The 21,491-nt window shown below is 38.4% G+C and overlaps 1 protein-coding gene and 1 long non-coding RNA gene across 7 annotated transcripts; both read right to left on the bottom strand.

Annotated features, from left to right (window-relative positions):
• Positions 1 to 1,031: 1,031 nt before the first annotated feature.
• Positions 1,032 to 3,622, bottom strand: LOC136268115 (uncharacterized). 6 transcript variants are annotated; one of them, XR_010706879.1, is made up of 13 exons: positions 2,846 to 3,622; positions 2,699 to 2,795; positions 2,571 to 2,653; positions 2,420 to 2,520; positions 2,268 to 2,361; positions 2,122 to 2,218; positions 1,978 to 2,074; positions 1,832 to 1,928; positions 1,676 to 1,773; positions 1,546 to 1,622; positions 1,329 to 1,493; positions 1,222 to 1,276; positions 1,032 to 1,172 (listed from the first exon to the last, which is right to left on the bottom strand). It is a non-coding gene; the product is annotated as an uncharacterized lncRNA (long non-coding RNA). The 6 variants fall into 6 exon arrangements; XR_010706880.1 differs by having other exon boundaries at positions 2,420 to 2,498; XR_010706878.1 differs by having other exon boundaries at positions 1,546 to 1,619; positions 2,703 to 2,795; positions 2,846 to 3,619.
• A 15,325-nt stretch (positions 3,623 to 18,947) lies between these two features.
• Positions 18,948 to 21,074, bottom strand: LOC136247305 (glutamate--cysteine ligase catalytic subunit-like). Its single transcript, XM_066038932.1, has 7 exons — positions 21,027 to 21,074; positions 19,941 to 20,033; positions 19,793 to 19,897; positions 19,654 to 19,735; positions 19,497 to 19,594; positions 19,197 to 19,314; positions 18,948 to 19,138 (listed from the first exon to the last, which is right to left on the bottom strand). Exons 1-7 carry the CDS (start codon positions 21,072 to 21,074, stop codon positions 18,948 to 18,950), a joined length of 735 nt encoding a protein of 244 aa, XP_065895004.1.
• Between the last annotated feature and the right edge of the window lie 417 nt (positions 21,075 to 21,491).

Genomic DNA, 21,491 nt, shown 5'->3' with positions numbered 1-21,491 from the left:
CTTCAGTGTCCTCCGTTATGCTTGCCTAGGTTGGCAGTATTTCTTACTATAATCTTGGAGCACTTTAATCAGTGAATTCTCTATCAGTGTATTTCACTACCAAGTGACTGTTCTAGTACAGATTATCCACCTAAGGAGTTATGTACAATGCTCTTGCATTTTCCACTGACTGCTCTATTAGAAAATGTTGATCCGTTTTCAAGGAATTAATTATATAAGTTCCATGGTTTGAAATATCCAACTAATATACTAGCATTATGCTGGCATAGCGCTCTATGTCTATTATGCTGTTATTATATGTATATGCTGGCATATTTGACACAGGCCTAGATAAAAAAAATCACCTTTCAAACAGTCATCAAAGGACAGGTACTGTGAAAGGGAAAATCAAAGGATGGTAGACATAAAATTTTTTATGGCAACTAAAGAAATAGTAGCTAATTACATTTTGTATGTGATAAACACTAGGCATCTTTTTATCTTTTTTGGCTGTTGATTGTTGTTTTCATCAATCCTCTATAAGTCTAGACTGATACATGTATCTATACCCAAGCCAACACTCCGATTTGAGAGACAACACTTGTTTGGGTAAATGTCATGCTGGCGCTCTCTGGAGATAAATAGCTGAAGTGTGCCCATAAAGAGCAGCACCTCACCACACCTATCTGAGAGGCAACACTTCTACAAGTAACGTTTTACAATGAGGAGCTGACACTAACCCATGACTGAACTAGGTGTCAGCACTCCCATTGGGGTGCTGACATTGACCCATAAAAGAGCCACATGCACACAACAAAATTCCCCACAAATACGGAGGGAAATTTTCCCGTAATTCATCCCGTATTAACAAAGATACGTGGCAACTACGGAAAACGTCTGTAACCCCACGACGAGATTAGTAGTAATCCGTCGTGGGACCACTTTTCAGGACGTCTAGACGTAGTTACCCGTCATAATACATCGTATATACCTAGTTACGCCCCGTCATGGAAGTGCTGTCACGTAGCCCCGCACGTGATCCCGAAGGATACTCGAGGTACGAAAATCGGATATTCATTTAAATATAAAAATATATGAAAAGTAATGAAATTCGGGTCTTCATATTCACTTCCGTCAGTTATTTCATACAGCATTCACCGTCCTTGGGATTGCCTTCCCAATTTCTTCCAATTCTAGTGTACATCGATTGAAAATATTAAAATGCAACAACTCTCAACATACCTCTTTTGCATTCATCACTTTCTGTGCTGGCGTAAATCCTTTCATCTCAAAAATTCTAAACAGGATACATTACTATATAGTCTGATAATCAAGAATTTTGTACGTACCGTCACATTCTCTGCTCTAGTGCCATCATCTAATTTTGCTACTACCAGCAACTTTGGTGCCACACTCTACACACCATGAAAATTGATGCAGATCTCTCTTATCCTCGTACTATAGTCTGCTTTTCCTTCTAAAATAGTCAGCATTCTTCCAAGAAATATTTCACTCTAAACACAAAGTTTTACTTATAAAATAATCATTCAAAAGTGCTGTACATACCATCTCACTGATAGTAAATCTTCCTCTTCTACTAGAAGCACTCAAGTACATTCTCTCTTGCATAGTAAGTATTTCTTCTGAGAAAGATTTCAATCTATAAACACACAAGTTTTACTTATAAAATAATCACCAAAAGTGCTGTACATCAGGTCTTGCTCTTCTACTAGTACTCTAGTCTACTTTTCTTTCTTGCGTATAGTCAGTATTTCTTCTGAAACAATTTTTACTCTAAATACAAAGATTTATAGATACAATAATCATTAGTATTCAAGAACTCTGTACATACCATCACAGTGCTGGTAGGTCTTCCTATTCTGCTTGTACTATAGTCCGCATTCCTTTCTTCAAAAGTAGTCAGCATTTCTTCTGAGAAATAGTTTACTCTAAATACAAAGATTTAAAATCTTTAGTATTCAAGAATTCTGTACATACCATCACAGTACTGGCCGATCTTCCTATTCTACTTGTACTATAGTCCGCTTATCTAACTTCAAAAGTAGTCAGCATTTCTTCTGAGAAATAGTTCACTCTAAACGCAGATTTAAAATCGTTAGTATTCAAGAATTCTGTACATACCATCACAGTGCTGACAGGTCTTCTTATTCTACTTGTACTATAGTCCGCTTATCTTTCTTCAAAAGTAGTCAGCATTTCTTCTGAGAAATAGTTCACTCTAAATGCAAAAATTTAAAATCATTAGTATTCAAGAATTCTGTACATACCATCACAGTGCTGACAGGTCTTCCTATTCTACTTGTACTATAGTCCACTTATCTTTCTCCAATAGTTAGCATTTCTTCTGAGAAATATTTCACTCTAAATACAAAGATTTATAGAAACAATAATCACTAGTATTCAAGAATTCTGTACATACCATCACGTGCTGGCTGGTCTTCCTATTCTACTTGTACTGTAGTCTACTTATCTTCCTTCAAAAGCAGTCAGCGTTTCTTCTGAGAAATAAAATAGTTCGCTCTAAACAGTGTTTCATACCTAAAATAATCATTCAAGAATGCTATACATACCGTCCCACCACTGGCAGTTCTTTCTATTCTACTAGTACACTAGTCCGCTTTTATTTCTTTCAATATTGTCAGTATTGCTTTCACTAAAGTTTTACACAATAATAATCATTCAAAAATGCTGTACATACCGACCCACTGATATCAGGTCTTCCACTTCTACTAAAACTCTCGTTCACTTTTCTTTCTTCCAATATAGACAGCATTTCTTACAAGAAATATGTCACTCTAAATGCAACGTTTTACATATAAATAACCATTTAAAGTGCTGTACATACCATCCTGTTGACAGGTCTTCCTATTCCACTACTACTGCTTTTTTTTCTTCTGTAATATATTCCAAGAAATATTTTCAAGCATGTACCATCTCACTGCTGGCTAATCTTTCTCTACCAGTATCGTACTCGGCTATTCTTCCTGTCCAATGTTGCCATCCAGCATTTCTCAAAACAATGTTACACTCTAAATGCTTAGAACAATCATCTAAGAATGTACTACATATTGTCTGACTGGTGGCAAGTCCTTCTCTTCCACTAGTACTATCATTGGGTTCCCTTTCCATCAGCATTTCCAACTGCTAATTCTAGATACAGAGACACTATTCGTTTTCACGTAAGAAACTTTTGAAGAATGGTGGGGCGGTATTTCAGTAAGTTTCTAATTAATGAGCACCGGCAATCTGGAGAAGAGTTACAGCAGTAAGACACTAAAAGTACGTTCTTTCCCTTCCACTACTGCGTTAACATATATCCTTCCACTGCTGTTATCGTCAGGATTTCTCTTCACGAATCATTCCGTTCTGGACTCTTTAACAATGGCCTCGACAATGGCAGACGACTTACTAGTAGCAGATCTGGTACTCAACATCTGTTGCGAGTATCTGCCCATCCATAAAGCTTTACAGATCAGCATACTTTACTTCTTGACGACCACCTTGTGTCTCCCCTCCCGTCTCGCCGCATGTCTGCCTCGTGGCTGCACGATCACGTGCGTAACACATTATGAAAATATCTATTTAGTGCCGCTGGGAAGAAGGATGAAAAGTACGATGTGGTACGGTGCTGTTGGGTTTATTAAACCATCTTTTCAAGGCGGAATACAACAGTCGACAATCAGGTTTGTGTTTTAGTGAACACATGTCAGTGTTGTGGAAATCGTCGAAGTTTCGTTTGAGTAGATGAACTAGACGTGTAATTCGGGTTGTATTGGAAACCTGTATCATGTAGATTTGTCATTTGTTTTGTAATTCCACGCACTGACGTTGTAGGTGTGGTATTCGCCTTGTAATTTAAGCACTGGCGACCTGTTTCCAAGTCTTGCATGTATGTTAATTATGTGTTACTACTCACTGTCGTTTTCCAGGTCTTGTATTATTATTATTATTATTAAAGCTTTACAGTAGCCTGCACTGAAGGTCTGTATGTGTGTCAATTGTGACTTGTTACCACACACTGTCGACTTGCTTCCGAGTCTTGTATGTGTGTCAACTGTGATGTTACCGCACACTGTCGACCTGATTCCAGGTCTTGTATGTGTGTCAATTGTGATGTGTTACCACACTGTCGACCTGCTTCCAGGTCTTGTATGTGTATCAATTGTGATGTTACCACACACTGTCGACCTGATTCCAGGTCTTGTATGTGTGTCAATTGTGATGTGTTGCCACACACTGTCGACCTGATTCCAGGTCTTGTATGTGTGTCAATTGTGATGTGTTGCCACACACTGTCGACCTGATTCCAGGTCTTGTATGTCTGTCAATTGTGATGTGTTGCCACACACTGTCGACCTGATTCCAGGTCTTGTATGTGTGTCAATTGTGATGTGTTGCCACACACTGTCGACCTGATTCCAGGTCTTGTATGTGTGTCAATTGTGATGTGTTGCCACACACTGTCGACCTGATTCCAGGTCTTGTATGTGTGTCAATTGTGATGTGTTACCACACTGTCGACCTGCTTCCAGGTCTTGTATGTGTATCAATTGTGATGTTACCGCACACTGTCGACCTGATTCCAGGTCTTGTATGTGTGTCAATTGTGATGTGTTACCACACTGTCGACCTGATTCCAGGTCTTGTATGTGTGTCAATAGTGATGTGTTGCCACACACTGTCGACCTGATTCCAGGTCTTGTATGTGTGTCAATTGTGATGTGTTACCACACTGTCGACCTGCTTCCAGGTCTTGTATGTGTATCAATTGTGATGTTACCGCACCCTGTCGACCTGATTCCAGGTCTTGTATGTGTGTCAATTGTGATGTGTTACCACACTGTCGACCTGCTTCCAGGTCTTGTATGTGTATCAATTGTGATGTTACCACACACTGTCGACCTGATTCCAGGTCTTGTATGTGTGTCAATTGTGATGTGTTGCCACACACTGTCGACCTGATTCCAGGTCTTGTATGTGTGTCAATTGTGATGTGTTACCACACACTGTCGACCTGATTCCAGGTCTTGTATGTGTGTCAATTGTGATGTGTTGCCACACACTGTCGACCTGATTCCAGGTCTTGTATGTGTGTCAATTGTGATGTGTTACCACACTGTCGACCTGCTTCCAGGTCTTGTATGTGTATCAATTGTGATGTTACCGCACACTGTCGACCTGATTCCAGGTCTTGTATGTGTGTCAATTGTGATGTGTTACCACACTGTCGACCTGATTCCAGGTCTTGTATGTGTGTCAATTGTGATGTGTTGCCACACACTGTCGACCTGATTCCAGGTCTTGTATGTGTGTCAATTGTGATGTGTTACCACACTGTCGACCTGCTTCCAGGTCTTGTATGTGTATCAATTGTGATGTTACCGCACCCTGTCGACCTGATTCCAGGTCTTGTATGTGTGTCAATTGTGATGTGTTACCACACTGTCGACCTGCTTCCAGGTCTTGTATGTGTATCAATTGTGATGTTACCACACACTGTCGACCTGATTCCAGGTCTTGTATGTGTGTCAATTGTGATGTGTTGCCACACACTGTCGACCTGATTCCAGGTCTTGTATGTGTGTCAATTGTGATGTGTTGCCACACACTGTCGACCTGATTCCAGGTCTTGTATGTGTGTCAATTGTGATTTGTTACCACACACTGTCGACCTGTTTCTGGGTTTTGTATGTGTGTCAATTGTGATGTGTTACCACACACTGTCGACCTGATTCCAGGTCTTGTATGTGTGTCAATTGTGATGTGTTACCACACTGTCGACCTGATTCCAGGTCTTGTATGTGTGTCAATTGTGATGTGTTGCCACACACTGTCGACCTGATTCCAGGTCTTGTATGTGTGTCAATTGTGATGTGTTACCACACTGTCGACCTGCTTCCAGGTCTTGTATGTGTATCAATTGTGATGTTACCACACACTGTCGACCTGATTCCAGGTCTTGTATGTGTGTCAATTGTGATGTGTTACCACACTGTCGACCTGCTTCCAGGTCTTGTATGTGTATCAATTGTGATGTTACCACACACTGTCGACCTGATTCCAGGTCTTGTATGTGTGTCAATTGTGATGTGTTGCCACACACTGTCGACCTGATTCCAGGTCTTGTATGTGTGTCAATTGTGATTTGTTACCACACACTGTCGACCTGTTTCTGGGTTTTGTATGTGTGTCAATTGTGATATGTTACCACACACTGTCGACCTGATTCCAGGTCTTGTATGTGTGTCAATTGTGATGTGTTACCACACTGTCGACCTGCTTCCAGGTCTTGTATGTGTGTCAATTGTGATGTGTTACCACATATGGTTGACCTTTTTCCGGGTCTTGTATGTGTGTCAGTTGTTACCACACTGTTGACCAGTTTCTGGGTCTTGTATGTGCACCATTGTGTGTTGTGGCCACACTTTTGATATATTTCTGAGATTTGTAGGTGTCATTCATGTTACATTATACATACTTGCAACCTGATTCTGGGTCTTGTATGTGTATCATGTCTTCTCACAAAGATGACCTGTTTTGTGTCTCAATAACAGTGTTATTTGTATTTACAGATCGCTAAAAAGCTATAAAAATATTGAAAGAAGAAAATGAAGATCAAAGGATTGAGATTTGTAACTTAGGTATAAACACCTTGGGAATGGCAGTGTGACTTAAAACTTTGGTGAAATTTCAGGATGTACTGATATCTTATTGTGCAGCAAGTATAGATTATGGATATTTTATGTGCCATTTTGTTTACAATGTACAGCAAGCTATATTTCCAAGGCTCACATTATATGAGCAGCTGGATTAACCTGACTTGTAATTGCTGATATCCTCTACCTTTTTCTGTGATGAGCATGGTTGTTGTACTATGCATGCAATAATTGCAGGACAGTATACTCATGATATTTATTACATGCACTGCCACCAGTGGAACCAGACTTAGAAATAATGATGTTATTTATTATTACGTATTTTCATGATGATTGTTCCTTGACAGGCAGTAGATCAAGTCATTGAGTACATAGGCAATAACCATAGGGAAGTAGCTATGCAATGGTGGATCCAGGACGGGGCATTTGGGGCAAAAGCCCCCTCATCCCTCGTCACCTTTTGGAGGAACCATACTTTTATGAGTAATACTCAACTTTATGTCAGGGCTAAAATGATATGCAGGTTTTAGTAGAATTTATTAAATTCACCTGAATCAAAGCAAACCAAAGTCAAACTAGCTGTGAAATTTCCCCCAGCACCTTCGTGCGTACTAAGCGCCTCTAACAAAAAAATTATTGTGTGTAGAGATTCATAGCCTTTTACACAGCTTTTAAGACTCCACAACCATCTGGCAAAATTAATGTCAAATCAACAGTGGGACACTACTATTATAAAGTGGTGATGATTTGCTGCTTCATAAATGCAGCAACTAACAAGATAATCTGGTTTTCCCCACCCACCTACAAGTCAGCCTGTTTTTGTCCCTCCCCCTGCCAGCTCCTGGATCCGCCTCTACTATGGTATACCTTGTGCAGATACGAGTGCTGTGTCTCGGGGAAACCTCCAGGGTAATTTTTGGCGCTGGGACTCGTAACTTGACTAGAGTTGTGCAATCACTGGGGTGCAGTAACCAGTTTCAGTAACCCATCCAGAGCCATCCCTTCTGTTCGATCGTCATCCATCTATGGTTGACGATCTGTTCGATCGTCATCCATCCGTCTCGTAAACATCTCAGCTTGATGAACGTAAAAAATTATTACAGCATTAGCTACAACGGCCCGCAGTGACGAATTTGATTCTGTCTTAGTACGTCTTTGCCTATTTTCAGCTTGCGAAGACGTGTTTCGTCCTCTTCGTATTTAATCATAACAGCATTACATTCACGTAATTCTTCATAGACGGACTGAATTCCGTATTAGTACGTCCTTGCCCATTTGCAGCTTGCTAAGACGGTGCTACGTTCTCTCCGTATTTATCGTGATTTAAGCTGTGATGTCAACACTCCCATTTGAGGAGCTGACGCTGACCGGTGAAAGAGCCACATGTCAACACTCCAAGGGCGGCGGAACAGGGGGGGCACGTGCCCCCTTATGGAAAAGTAGGGGGGGCAGTACCCCCTAAAATTGGCTAGGCGGGCGCCGCCACACTAAAACTTGGCTTGCTCTTCCGTAGCATTCACAGCGGCATTAATGCACAAAAATTTTGACTAATAAGCAATGCCATTCAGGCCCGTAACCAGGGGGGGTTCGAGTGGTTCTGACGAACCCCCCTCCAGGATTACCACAGATTTTTTTTTTTTTTTAAGTTTTATAAGCTGGCGTATAAGATGTGGGCGCCCGAAAGGTAGAGAGGGACTATGTGTAGCGCAATGAAGGCTGCTCTGAGGTGTTAACTAAAGTGGAGCTAAGCCCCACCTCTACACAGTTAGGATCTGGGTGGGGATGAAAATTCGCGATATACTCTAATAGAACAGTCACTAAAATACTCTAATACAACAGTCACTCAAATGTTCTAGCAAAAGTCATTCAAATACTCTAATCATGCATGATTAAAGCTTTCAAACTAGACCAAGCTGAACTTCTTCTATAATGCGCCTATCTGAACACTGCATGCTATACCTATTTTTTCAGATGTGTAGTCATGGCTAATCATGAGATTACTATTAGTAAAGCGTAGACAACCCAAATTATTAATTTGTAGCTCCTTAATGAATTTATTGATGTAGCTGTGTTTTATATAGCTGCTAGGCAACAAATGGTAGTTATTGCTTTGTGTGCTTATGTGCATGTAATAGTTATTGCCTTATTGGGATAGTGTTGGCCAGCTAACTATATAGCAAGGAAGTTCATGGTAAACACTATCTGCATGATTATTTGCAAAGTCCTAGCTCTTTCACTGATGTGCAAGGGTGTATGTGGGCAGGCATGCATAGGGTTCTGTAAACTAGTTATCTATAGTTATATATGGCTAGCTATATACTAAAATTAACTTGACCTATGCAGTTGCTGCACATACTGAAGTTGAGATTAACTTCAAAGTAAATGTCAGATTTCAAGGGAGAATTATACACTTACAACTACTCTTTGGAGTCATTTTTGTGTACTATCAATTTTAGGTCAGCTAGGAGAAGTGAAATATTAAAATGTTGTCAGCGGCTTGGGGGCTGCGCCCCCAGACCCCCACTGCTGTAAACACCTACCGTGTGAAAGTAGAACTCCCCTTTCACAAATCCTGGTTACGGGCCTACCATTACGTAGAACTAATGTACAATGGCTTAAGTATGCAGATACACAACACACAGCTTAGTAAATCACGTGATGCGTCCAAACCACAATTGATTACGCTCACAATCAAAGCTCACGTGAGAACTTGGTTTAAAAATTATGTGTGAAAAATGTGACCAGTCAGCTGGGGTGTTGTTTCTAGAGATAAGTGATTGTTATAATGATGTAGTTTACTAAAGTAGAGCAACGTAGTTTCATGAGTAAAACTGGATGAAACAGCAGGTGTGCTGGTGTGTTCTAATTGGAGAGCAGCAACTATTACACTTCAGTGAATACTGATGACTACTAATAATATTCAGAAAGGTTTGCCAACACGCTTTTAAATGGATGATCACTGAGGTATTGGCTCGGGCGTTGCGATTGATTGTATTGAAAATCACGTGATCTACCGATCACTGGGGTCTATCACTTGAAAGGCCTCGCAGTACCTACAGGATTATAGTGGATGAAGTCAACAGTGATGCACTACTTACAATATGTAGACATTGTCGATAGCTAGCGTAAATAAGCTCGTACATACACAACACAATAGCTAGCTAGGTGTGCATAACACAATTTTAACTTTCTCTAGTAGGAGCCCATATGAAGATGGATTCCAAAATGTATGCAGAATCAAACTGTTTGTAGGTTTGTCTTCTACTGGGCATTGAACACGACCTTGAAATGTGGTCAGCATACAACTGTCTTGGAGCCCAGTGTGTTGGTTGTTTCAAGTACCCCCCAACTGTGGACAGTTTCCTCCGCCCCTGCAACGTTCTCACTTTAATAAACTGCGGAGCAGCCTACCCTGTAGTGCCTTGCATCTGCAGTAAAATACAACACATGTATAGTATGCATAGGCTTGGATAATATACTGTGTCAATGATCTGTAGGCAATATAAGAAACAATACAAAAAATATCATGTAAACAATGTATCAACAGCATGAGAATAACGTAGGAGCCAGCGGCGGAGGAAGTAGTTGATATGAGGGGGGGGCTGGGCTGACCAGACTTATTTCTATAGTTTGGTAAGGTGAGACCAAAAAAAAAAAAAAAAAAAAAAAGGTCGCAACCAACTGACAAGAGCTTTTCACCTCACCAGCTACCATTTCTAGCTGATAAACTACATAAAAATCCTTTCATAGCTCGCTACACACTGAATACTTTATTAGAGTGACTGCTCTATTAGAGTATCTCGATCTTTATCACGGTTTTCAGCCCCACTCCAAGAAAGATAATTTCGGTGTGATATCATTCTGAGGGGGGGCTAAGCCCCCCCTCACCAGACCGAGGGGGGGGCTTTAGCCCCCTAGCCCCCCCCCCCTTTCCGCCGCCTATGGTAGGAGCACTAGTACTCGGCAACGTAATTATAGAAATTTATTCAGAGCAAGTAAACAGCGGTGCTCGTAGCATACTTTATATAGCCCATGTATCAATTATATGCCAATAATTGTAAAGCATGAGACAGCAAATATGTTACTGCTGTGATCATCCTTTATGCCAAAGTATAAATGATTGGGGGTGGGAGAGCAGGGGTAACTCTTAACTGCCACTTACTCATACTACTGTAACTTTACAACATGGATTTAGGCCCAACCACTCCTGTCAAACTCAACTAATAAATTTTATAGATGAGATCCAACGATCCATGAATCCCAGACAGCAAACTGATTTAGTATTTATCGACTTGTCAAAAGCCTTTGATACAGTCCCACACAGAAGGTTGCTTAACAAGCTAAAATTTTACAGTGTACGAGGACCTCTTCTTCAGTGGATTTCATCCTGGCTGACTAAAAGACAACAAAGAGTAATAGTTGACAGTGAAGCATCCAATGCAACACCAGTTAAGTCTGGGGTACCACAGGGTACGGTTCTAGACCCTCTTATGTTCCTTGTTTATATCAATGACATCAATCAAAACATTACATCCTCGGTTCGGCTATTTGCTGATGATTGTGTTATTTATAAACCTATTACAACACCACAAGATGCAGAACAACTACAAGAAGACTTACAAACACTATATGAATGAACTAATTTATGGCAAATGTTGATAAATGTGCTGTGCTACGGTGTACTCATTCCTTGACTCCTCTACAACATGCTTACACACTATCAGGTCATAATCTTGATATTAAGAAACTCCATACATACCTTGGTGCAGGGCCGCCCACGGGGGGGGCAACTGGGGCATTTTGCCCCGGGCCCCAGCCTGAAAGGGGCCCCAGGAGGCCCCATGAAGGGCCCCCTGAATACCTGTTTAAAAGATCGATATGCTCTAATAGAGCAGTCAGATCTAAATACTCTAATAGAGCAGTCACAGTATTCTTCAGAGGAGCAGTATAGCAAGCTTATAGATAAGGAGATATGGTTGGTGATGGGTAGTTATTGTCATTGCCAGCAGGTTGTGACCTTTTTTTTTTTTTTTTTGGTCTTCACCTTACAACTTGGGTCAAGGGCCCGACTTTAACTCTTTGCCCTAGGCCCCTTAATTTCTCTGGGCGGCCCTGCCTTGGTGTAGGAATTGATAATAATATGTCATGGTCCTCTCATATACAAATGATAAGTAATAAATCAACCAAAGTATTGAATTTTATAAAACTAAATCTTTACAACTGTCCACCTGATACTAAAAGAACAGCATACTTGGCATTAGTTAGACCCATCATGGAGTATGCTGCCCCAGTCTGCGATCCATATTATAATATTGACACATACAAGTTAGAGAAAGTACAAAGAAGAGCTGCACGATGGATTTTATTTGAATACTCTAGAACTATCAGTGTTACATCATTATTATCCACTCTTAACATACCCACATTACAACAGCGTCGTCAATCATCAAGGCTAACATTGTTCTACAAAATAATTAACAACTCACTACCTATCTCTATTTCCGCACATTACCAACGTACCCAATTTCACACAAGGCAACACCACCTGAATCACTTTATCCTACCACAAGCCACCCTTAACACTTATAAGTACAGCTTCTATCCTAGAACAATTAAAGATTGGAACAATTTACCAATTAATGTGATTGAATCAAGAGACATAGACAAATTTACTTACTTAATTATTGTAATTATTAGTTTAATAGGATGTATGCATGTGATTGTACCTTTTGGGGATTTTCACCCCCTGGGCCAACCAGCTGAGCTGACTGCCCAGTATCTAATTTTAAATCTATGTGTTATGGTGCATGTACACAAATTCTTATTGATTCCCAACTGTTCCTATTACTGCCTCCCTCTATGATCGATTCTGCTGCTCTCGTCCTCAAAATTAACTTCATGTAAAGGTATTAAAACTTCACTAATTTTAATGCTGATCACTTGACAAACCTTCCAACATGTATCACTACCTCTAGGTCGCTGCAAGGCTGATAGCTCTTCACCACCCACAAATAGATGTTTGCGGTGGTGGTTTTGGTAAGTGTACCTGGTCTCGACTGCCATGTTGGGCTAAATCTATTTTGTACTAATTTTGAGGTCAAATGTCTAGGTCATTATTTGCATTAGTACATGCGTATAATATCTTTAAAGTGGTTTTGTGTACTGTATATATGCCGGTCTAAATAATGTGATACATTATTGTTCCAGGAAAATGCATCATAGCTGCTATTTGTGACTGGTTTGAACATCCATATTAGAGTGCAATATTGTACGAATGTGCTTCTACAGTAACTTGACACCAAAAACATGCACAATAATAATACTAAAAGCTATTCACTCCATGAATCCAACAATGTAATGCAAATATACATGCAACAGTTATTAATAGTGAAACTATAAGCTTTCCTGATAAGAATTAGCAGTAAAACATCTTGGGGGCATTAATGTTGCTATTACCAACTGCAATCTAGATCAGTATACTGTAGCTACAATTACATGCAGGATGGGGTGGATTGAGGGAGTTCAAAGGGTTCCATGCATGGCAAAACCCCCACTGGAAGAAGCTTAAGTACCTGATGAGCTACTGCCAAGTTTTTCTCTAATTCAGTACACCTTTATCAGTCAAATACGTACTCATTGCAAACACTAATTATTTATTTACCTTTCTTTACTGCACAATCACTTGAAACTGCTATCCCAGTATCTTCATACGCAATAAGCAGTCTTATCAATTATTGTGGTTTTAAAGCTATTGAAGTTACTTATAAAGACTTCAATTGCATTTCTAAATAGTAAAATTTAACAGTGAAATATTACTGGAGAGAAATTATTTGCTATGAAATACTATATTGCTAGATAGCTAGACCAAAGTTGCAATTCTCGTGTTCCCTTTTTTTAAAAGTCTGAATCCACCCCTGAATTACATGCCCCAGACTGGAACATCCTAATTAAAAGGTTTGAATTTAAAGTACTTAAATCAGCTTACACAGTTAAACTGTGTTTAATGAGTCAAGAGCTGGATAGCTTGCTGTATTATGTGATATTTGTGAATGAGCAATTCAGTAGAGAACTGGTACTATTATTACTCTGCAAGGGTGTATGACTTTCAAAAACTAATTGTAGCTACACAAATAAAACTTTTGAAAGTAGATTCCAAAGAGGACCACTTGTCTAATGAAAAGTATACTCTGTTCATTAGTGACACGAGGTTTACTGTATAATATAGCACCACTGTCATGTGATGGCTGCACTTTCATTTACTTACACAGAATATAATTGATTGTGAATAACTATAAAATGGTCATAACAATTCCTCTCTATCTGTAACGTCTCTCTCAGTTCTACAACCACAAGAAGTTGACGAGTTCCACTATACATGATGCTGTTCTTCCCTACTGTACATAAACACCATCGATACCTCTGAGTCAGCTGACAACTCTACGACTTGGTCAGCACTGTAGTACTGTACAAAGTGTTGATCCAAAGGAATAGCTATAAACAAAACAGTAGAAATACCATATTAGGGATAGACAAAATGTAAATCCAGATCAGCAGTTACTGAAAATTATGGTAATAATGTTGTATATGCGTGTGTGGAGTAAAAATCTTAAATGCACATGCGGTAAGTAGCTGGAAGTCAAAATTTTCAAATTCTCTTTGTACAATGACTACAATTCATTCCTCACCATCAGTCCTAAGAATTCGCTCAAGAGAAATAGGATTCTATCCATTGTCTTAAAGTCGTATCACACCTTCAGTATGTTTTATACAGGCTCCATGATTCATTGGCAGCCATCACGCATCTGATCATTCTTGACTGCCTTGTACATACCGTATTTCCTTGTCACATAAAAGCCCAGGCATATATATAATCCATTTGTGAACCGGATGAAAATTCTTGTTGCTCCTTGTAGCAGCTACTGCTGACACACTTCTGACAAGTAAGTATGATTATGACTATGATTAATAAGAACACTGAAAATACAGTTACAAACTGATAAATACAGGGAGGTTACAACAAATCACAAAATTATATATATATATAGTTTATCTAAAAACACTTCAGAGATTGAGATTGTATAGTATCAATGGGTAAATTGTTCCAATCATGTGGTAGTAGCTCAATTTATAGTGATTTGATCTAGCAAAAGGGATCTCAAAATGGAGAGAGTGATGGCAGCGGGTGGGATAAGTGGTGTTTGAAAAATAGCCAGGAATTTTATATGATGAGTGGATGATGTTGTAGAATAATTTTAATCTTGTTATACAGATGTTGGAGAGAATGCCATTGTCATGGATTTCAGTAGTTGTAGTAAGGCTTGTTCTACAAATTATGCTATTATATTTCCTTGCCATTCCTATACTGGTGCTTTTTGCACATCAGTAGAGCTGCATGTGTCCAAGGTATATGTAATTGCAATTATATGTGTTTTTGACAACTTAATAATGGTTTACTCTCTCTTTCTTGCTGGTGTATTGTGTATTAGTCTGTTGGTGTATATTCTTGTGTGCTGTTTTCAGGGCTATAATGTCTTAATTGGTATCACAGACTACTGATCTGTAAAAGCTGAAAATCTCATCACTTTCAGCAACAGTTAAACACTGTTATAGATTTCACACAGTGAGCTCACAGTAGTTGTTCATACCTACTTATGATGACGCATCCGCAAAGAAAAGTTACCCCTTGGACAAAACCTTGCTACATACAGTCAATGAGTCTATATACCGTATTTCCTCGTATATAAGCCGCATTCAATAAATGCCTGGTCCTGAATGAAGGCCAGGAGGTGCTACCTTAATACAAAGAGTTGATGTGCAAAAAGCAAAGGAAAGTCACAGTACAACACAAACATGCAAATAAACTAGAAAAAGACAAATGTTCCAACCAGCACAATCATGTGCCAAAAAGATTCGTTGAGAACAATTGATTGCTTTATGAGCAGCATTATCCTGCATAGTTCTACAAATGCTGCAGACTGTTGAATTACTGCTTATAGGGCCTTTATGGAGTCTGAAAGATAATGACCCAAAAAACCGATTTCAATAGTGGAGTGCTGAGAGACATACAGTGTAGCCTAGATGATCTAATTCTGAGATTAATAGCTGGTATTCAATCTTGCTGGAGCTTGTGTTCGCAAGCTGTGTGGAAGTGTTCTACAGAGTTAAATGGACGTGTAAGCAGGGTAGGGGCCCACCGATTATGCTGGCATAATTTTGAGCATAATAGGTACCTAAAAGCATTGAGCATAATGCCAGCATAATAGGTTAAATATTTGTACGATAGTGTAAACTCTTGCTGGGAAAATGACAATTGCAAAATAAGATCAATATACTCTAATAGAGCAGTCAGTAACTCTAATAGAACAATCATCAAACTGACTGTTCTATTAGAGTATATCGATCTTGTCTCTTACATGCAGGCATGCAGCAAGAATTTATTATTTGTGTTCCAGCCACTCATTTTTTTCTTTCTATATAGTGTTAAACTAGTAGCAAAGAATATGAACTAAGGCATGAACATTGAGCATAATCGAGCATAATAGGTAAATATTGAGCATTAATTTAAGCATAATAGGTGAATTTTTGAGCAGTGCAGCATAGCATAATAGGTAAAATTATGAGTATAATCGGCGGGTCCCTAAAGCAGGGGCAGATATAGGGTTTTCAGAAGAGTGGTAGTAAGATTCAGCGCAGGGTCTGGGGACCCCCAGATGCTGACAAGGTTTTAATAATTACAATTATGCTTAATATTTAATAACATTTTGATGTGTTTTACTACTATACACATTAGTTATTTTACAACATAATTATCTGATATACTAATGCTCACTATAATCCAATATTCTATTTAAATAGCTAGCTATTCTGCATCCACAGAATCACAAGATGGTTTAGGGGTATGCATAAATTTTATTCAGTTTGAACTTTACTTGCATGGCAAATGTCAAGTTTTTAAAGTTGTTCATCAGCATCCTGCTGCTGTGATATTATTATTATGAAATTGTCAGACAAGTTAGCTGCACATTTAAGTAGCTATGTTGGTCTCTTTCTGAGTAGCTAGAAGTACCATCAGTTAGCTACCTACAGAATGCTATGACTGTAAGAAGACTGATTAATCAAGTTGACCATTTCTGCATGAGTTGTCATGAATTTTATACCCAACTGAAGATGAAGAGCTGTAGGTCTGAACCTACTGACCCTTAAATATTTACATATTGTTCCTTAAGTTTTTACCAATTTAAATTTTTTTCTCAACTATAGATAAATATTTAAAACATAAATATTAATGCAGGCCATACTACTACCTGATTTGATAGAGTATGCAACAACTGCCTTCTGCCAGGTGGTCTAGGAATTTATAAAGTATGTGAAAATTAATGATTTAATTGTCTTTGTAAATATATACATTGCCACGCTTGAATATGTGTATATAGCTATAACAAAGACGTGAAATGTATATAACCACCAAGTAAAAAAGACCATATATGATGCTAAGGAGCATGTTGTCCATCAAAAACATTTCAGTAGCTAGAAAAAATTACTACCATCTAAGTAAAAACTGACTTAACCATGTGTGTGATCTTTCTTTATACATTAGTGGCTATAAAAGTTTTGCATCTGACAGAATCATTGATAAATGCAGTTTCTAACATATCAGTCATCCAACTAGGATTGAGCAAGGTTAGTTAGATACAAGTAGTAGGCATCAGGAGTGTTGTGGCAAATTGTTTATGATCAGAGCTGAACCAGCAGTGTAGGAGAAAGCCATCCAATAGCTTGCCGAGCATCAGAGATGTAATCATACTTTTTCATGTAATCCAAACAGTTTTATTGTAAAGCCATGTAATTCTGCACAGGGAATCCACAAACTGGTAGAGCATAGAGAAAATAAGTGACTCCACAAGCATCTTAAATATTTGTGTTTGCAGAAACTTTCTGTGTTGTATAAATAATGACATTTGCCACATGGGAGAAGAAATTCAATGTGGTGTCAAATGTTACTCCCAATACTTTTGATTGGACCAAGGTGTGCATATAAATTATTCTGTTCCTCCTTTTGAATTTTGCACAGCAGATCAAGCTGGGTAATCTAATAGAACAGTCATTAGTCTAATAGAATGTTCACTGTAAAAGCATAATCAACACATTAAATTTGCTTGATAAAGTCTAAACCAAATACACACAATAAAAATTGCTTCTGGAAACTATTGAGTATACACTGAAAAGAAAAGGCAATCCCTATTATGTAGTTCTAAGAGCAGTATAATCTAGTCTTGAAATGTACTGATAAAACCGTTAGTTGTGATCAACTAAAAACAATTATTTTGATATTCCTTGTAATTACAACAGAATAACAGGCTGCCTATTTGGTGAGAGTTATTCTGGAATTACAGATAGGTTGTTCATAAGCATTATAGTCTAAAAATAATTTACTTTAAAAAAAGCATGGTAATAGAGATTCCTGAAAATTATGAAGAAATAAGAGTCAAACAAGCCAGCATGTTAAACACACAGTGATCTCTATTCAGACTCAATGGATATGGTAGAGTCTAAAACAGTAGTTTCAAAAAAAGCAGGACAGATAAGTACTGAGAATGCTTCTGTATAAATGTTTAAATAGAGATTGCTGTGTGTTTTACATGCTGGCTTGTTTGACTCTTGTTTCTTTGTTTTTTTTTTTATTTCGGTGATCTCTATTCCCATGTTTTAATATAATTATATTTTTACACTAGTTTATTTTTTTATAAATCCATTTTGGATAGCTAACATGATAATAAGAGGTGCTAGTGGTGCTTGATATTACATAGTACTAAACATGCATATGATATCAAGTCAGTTATCATGTACAGTAGCTGTTAAGTCATAGGAAGCTCCAGGATTTTTGGTGACTTGTTTCTGATCAAAAGCATTAGGTGAAAACCAAAAAAAAATGTAACTGCCTACTGAGAATAACCTCCAAAGTAATTAATATTATTGACAATTCATACAGAATTTAACAGAAATGGTCAACTTGAATAATTACAGTCATACAGTTATATAATTATACATTCTGTAGGTGGCTATACATATAAGTTGTGCAATGAATTGCTGCTCTGTTTAGGAATAGAATGATTAGAACTGAATGATTAAATAAATAAAATATCATGTGCCATGTTATACGAGAGCTATACATAAAACAGTACATTCATGGATGTATAAACTTACACCTTTTTACTTGTGTCATTTATAAAATTTTATATTGCTAAGATGCATGTATACTATTCCTTCTACTTTAGCATTTTGGACAACTCTTTACACTTGTGGTGGTGCAGGAAAATTCAGTGTACCGGTAAGCTCAGCACACATGGCGTCTCCTCCGCTGATTTTATCACAAGCAACCATGAGGTCATAAGTGATCTTTTCAGTTATGATGGAATCCCATTTGTAGTCACAATGTTGAGTGATGAAGTTTCTTATCCACTTTGCTGTAGTTAACAGCTCACCTATACAAATACATGCCATAAACTATTAGCATCTATTCAAAATATTTATGTGTCTGACCTGCAGCTTTCTTTTGGATGAGTTTCAGGTACTGCTGAATACTATAATGTGTGTCCACATCAACATCTAGGCTGTTTACATATTTTTGCACCATAGGAATCAAACCTAGAAAACTATCCTGCAGAAATTATTAGTAATTTAAGCTTATTTGTAATGACAAAGCTAAAATTAGTATGCAGTTACAAGATAGCACATGAACATGTAAAATTTGATATGAAGTTTTCACAGTTTGAAACAATTTGGCACATATGGTCATACAAAGTTTTCCACACACAGATATTAAGCTATGTAGCTACATACATTCCCATTAATGATGGTGTTGATATCCATCTCTTTGTATTCTGGAGAGGTGGAAAATGGTTCATCACTTTTAACATTGTCACCATCATTGTTATCATCTCCTTCTGAAATGCAATTGTGTGTTGTGACCAACATTGTAAGTCCTTAATCTGCTAACTTGGAATGATCACCTTCCGAAAATGAAACAGTTCTTTATTTACTGCATCACGTTTTACTGCCCTTTTCATATTTTCATCCAGCTGTTTTGATGCAAAGCACAAAATCAAGTGCTGTATCTGTTGGGTAGCTCCTCTCACCTTAGAAATTGGTATTTTAAAGTCCAAGCCGTAGGAGAGAATAGCACGTGTGAGAATAACGACAAACACTACGAAAGCAGCATTCTCAAAATCTGTCAACTGAATCTGCACACAAAATTGGAGAAGCATTATTATCACTTTTATGTACCTCAAGTGGTCTGAATTCTACCCGCCAACCCATTGTCGATTCTGGTGGAGGTGGTTTGAATCTCATTGTGTTCCAATTGGTAGAGAGGATGTTCTAGGGAGTCATTAGTTTGTAACAGTCCACACACACACACACACACACACACACACACACACACACACACACACACACACACACACACACACACACACACACACACACACACACACACAAACACACATATATACTGTAGTTGATGTGAATTATATAACCTGATTTTGGAAAACCAACCATTTTGGCACAAAACATACTTTAATACAAAATTGGAATTTCAACTAGAGTAGGGACCATAGCACATTGATGAAAAGTACTAATTTTAAAAATAAGCTGGAGTAGTGTATGATATTAAATGTAGTGGTGTACGATATTAAATGTAGTTTATTGCTCAACAATAAATTGAAGTTAACATAAAAGGTTGGTTACAGCATTAATCAAGTATGTGCGTGCAAATGCAGGGACTAATTGTAGTCATGGTGGGTTCATTGGCTCACGTATGTTGTTGAAGAATGCCACGAGGAGTGGGAAGGAAGTTTGTGCCGAAAACAGATACTATAAATAATAGTTATGATCACATGTACATTACTCACCATTACACTAATATAAATATAAATGGCTGGGTAATATAGGACTTATAGTGTGCCGATTGGTATGTATATGCACTGACATTAAACCTTTGATATGTACATATCACAGTGATAAGGGGCAGCCACAAACTCTGAATAACTAAAAATTTGGGGAAAAATTGGGTGCAATGTATTGCTTACTAAGGCGTAAATAAATAAGTTCAGTACCTACCCACAAGACACTGTGGTATATTATGTTACCATAGCCTAGATGACTTAACTAAGACTGCGATATCATTATGAGCATCACAGTATGAGCATCACAGTTTTCGGCACATGGGCTCTGCCATAAATTTTGCTGCATGGCTGCTTCTCTGCTTAGCTCTGTACATATGTACATTTCCATCGTTGCTACCACTGCTATTATTGCTTTGCATGACTGCATTACCTATCCCGCGTATGCTGTTGTACACTTGTGAGTTACCATTGCTTCCACTGCTGCTGCTGCTACTGCTACTATCATAGCTTGCATTACTGCTTTACCTACCCCACACTGCTGCTGTACACATGTGGGTTCCTACCATTGCTGCTACTATCATTGCTCTGCATGGCTGCTTTACCTACCCCACATAGCTGTTGTACACATGCGGGTTCCCACTGCTGCTGCTGCTACTGCTGCTGCTGCTTGCTAAACAATAAAATTAATTGAATGTTACTGTATAATCCATAACACGTGTCGTCAACTGTGCAGCCAAATAAATGAAGCGATTCTGCCCAGTGATTCCTCAGTTGCCCTTTGTCACTCCAAAGTTAGCATGACAGGCCAGCAAACATCAGACCGCACCACCTGAGTATGAGTAAGCATGCTGGTAATTAAGCTATGCAAATACACAAATAACATATGGTTACATAGATATAAATGTACATGTGTTTGTGTCAGAGATCCCTT

This window comes from Dysidea avara, chromosome 1 (assembly GCF_963678975.1).
Source record: "Dysidea avara chromosome 1, odDysAvar1.4, whole genome shotgun sequence".
In the NCBI taxonomy this organism is placed as follows: domain Eukaryota; kingdom Metazoa; phylum Porifera; class Demospongiae; order Dictyoceratida; family Dysideidae; genus Dysidea; species Dysidea avara.
Note: the sequence above shows the minus strand (reverse complement) of the source record. Positions and strands in the feature narration are given on the sequence as shown.

Bases quoted from the DNA above. Each gene is read 5' to 3' on its own strand.
- LOC136247305 (XM_066038932.1), bottom strand. From the start codon at position 21,074: ATGCAAGCTATGATAGTAGCAGTAGCAGCAGCAGCAGTGGAAGCAATG. The intron at 19,595-19,653 runs GTTAGCAGATTA...TTTCAGAAGGAG, and splicing joins TCGGAAGGTGATCATTCCAA to ATGATAACAATGATGGTGAC. The intron at 19,139-19,196 runs GTCAGACACATA...GTATTTGTATAG, and splicing joins CATCCAAAAGAAAGCTGCAG to GTGAGCTGTTAACTACAGCA.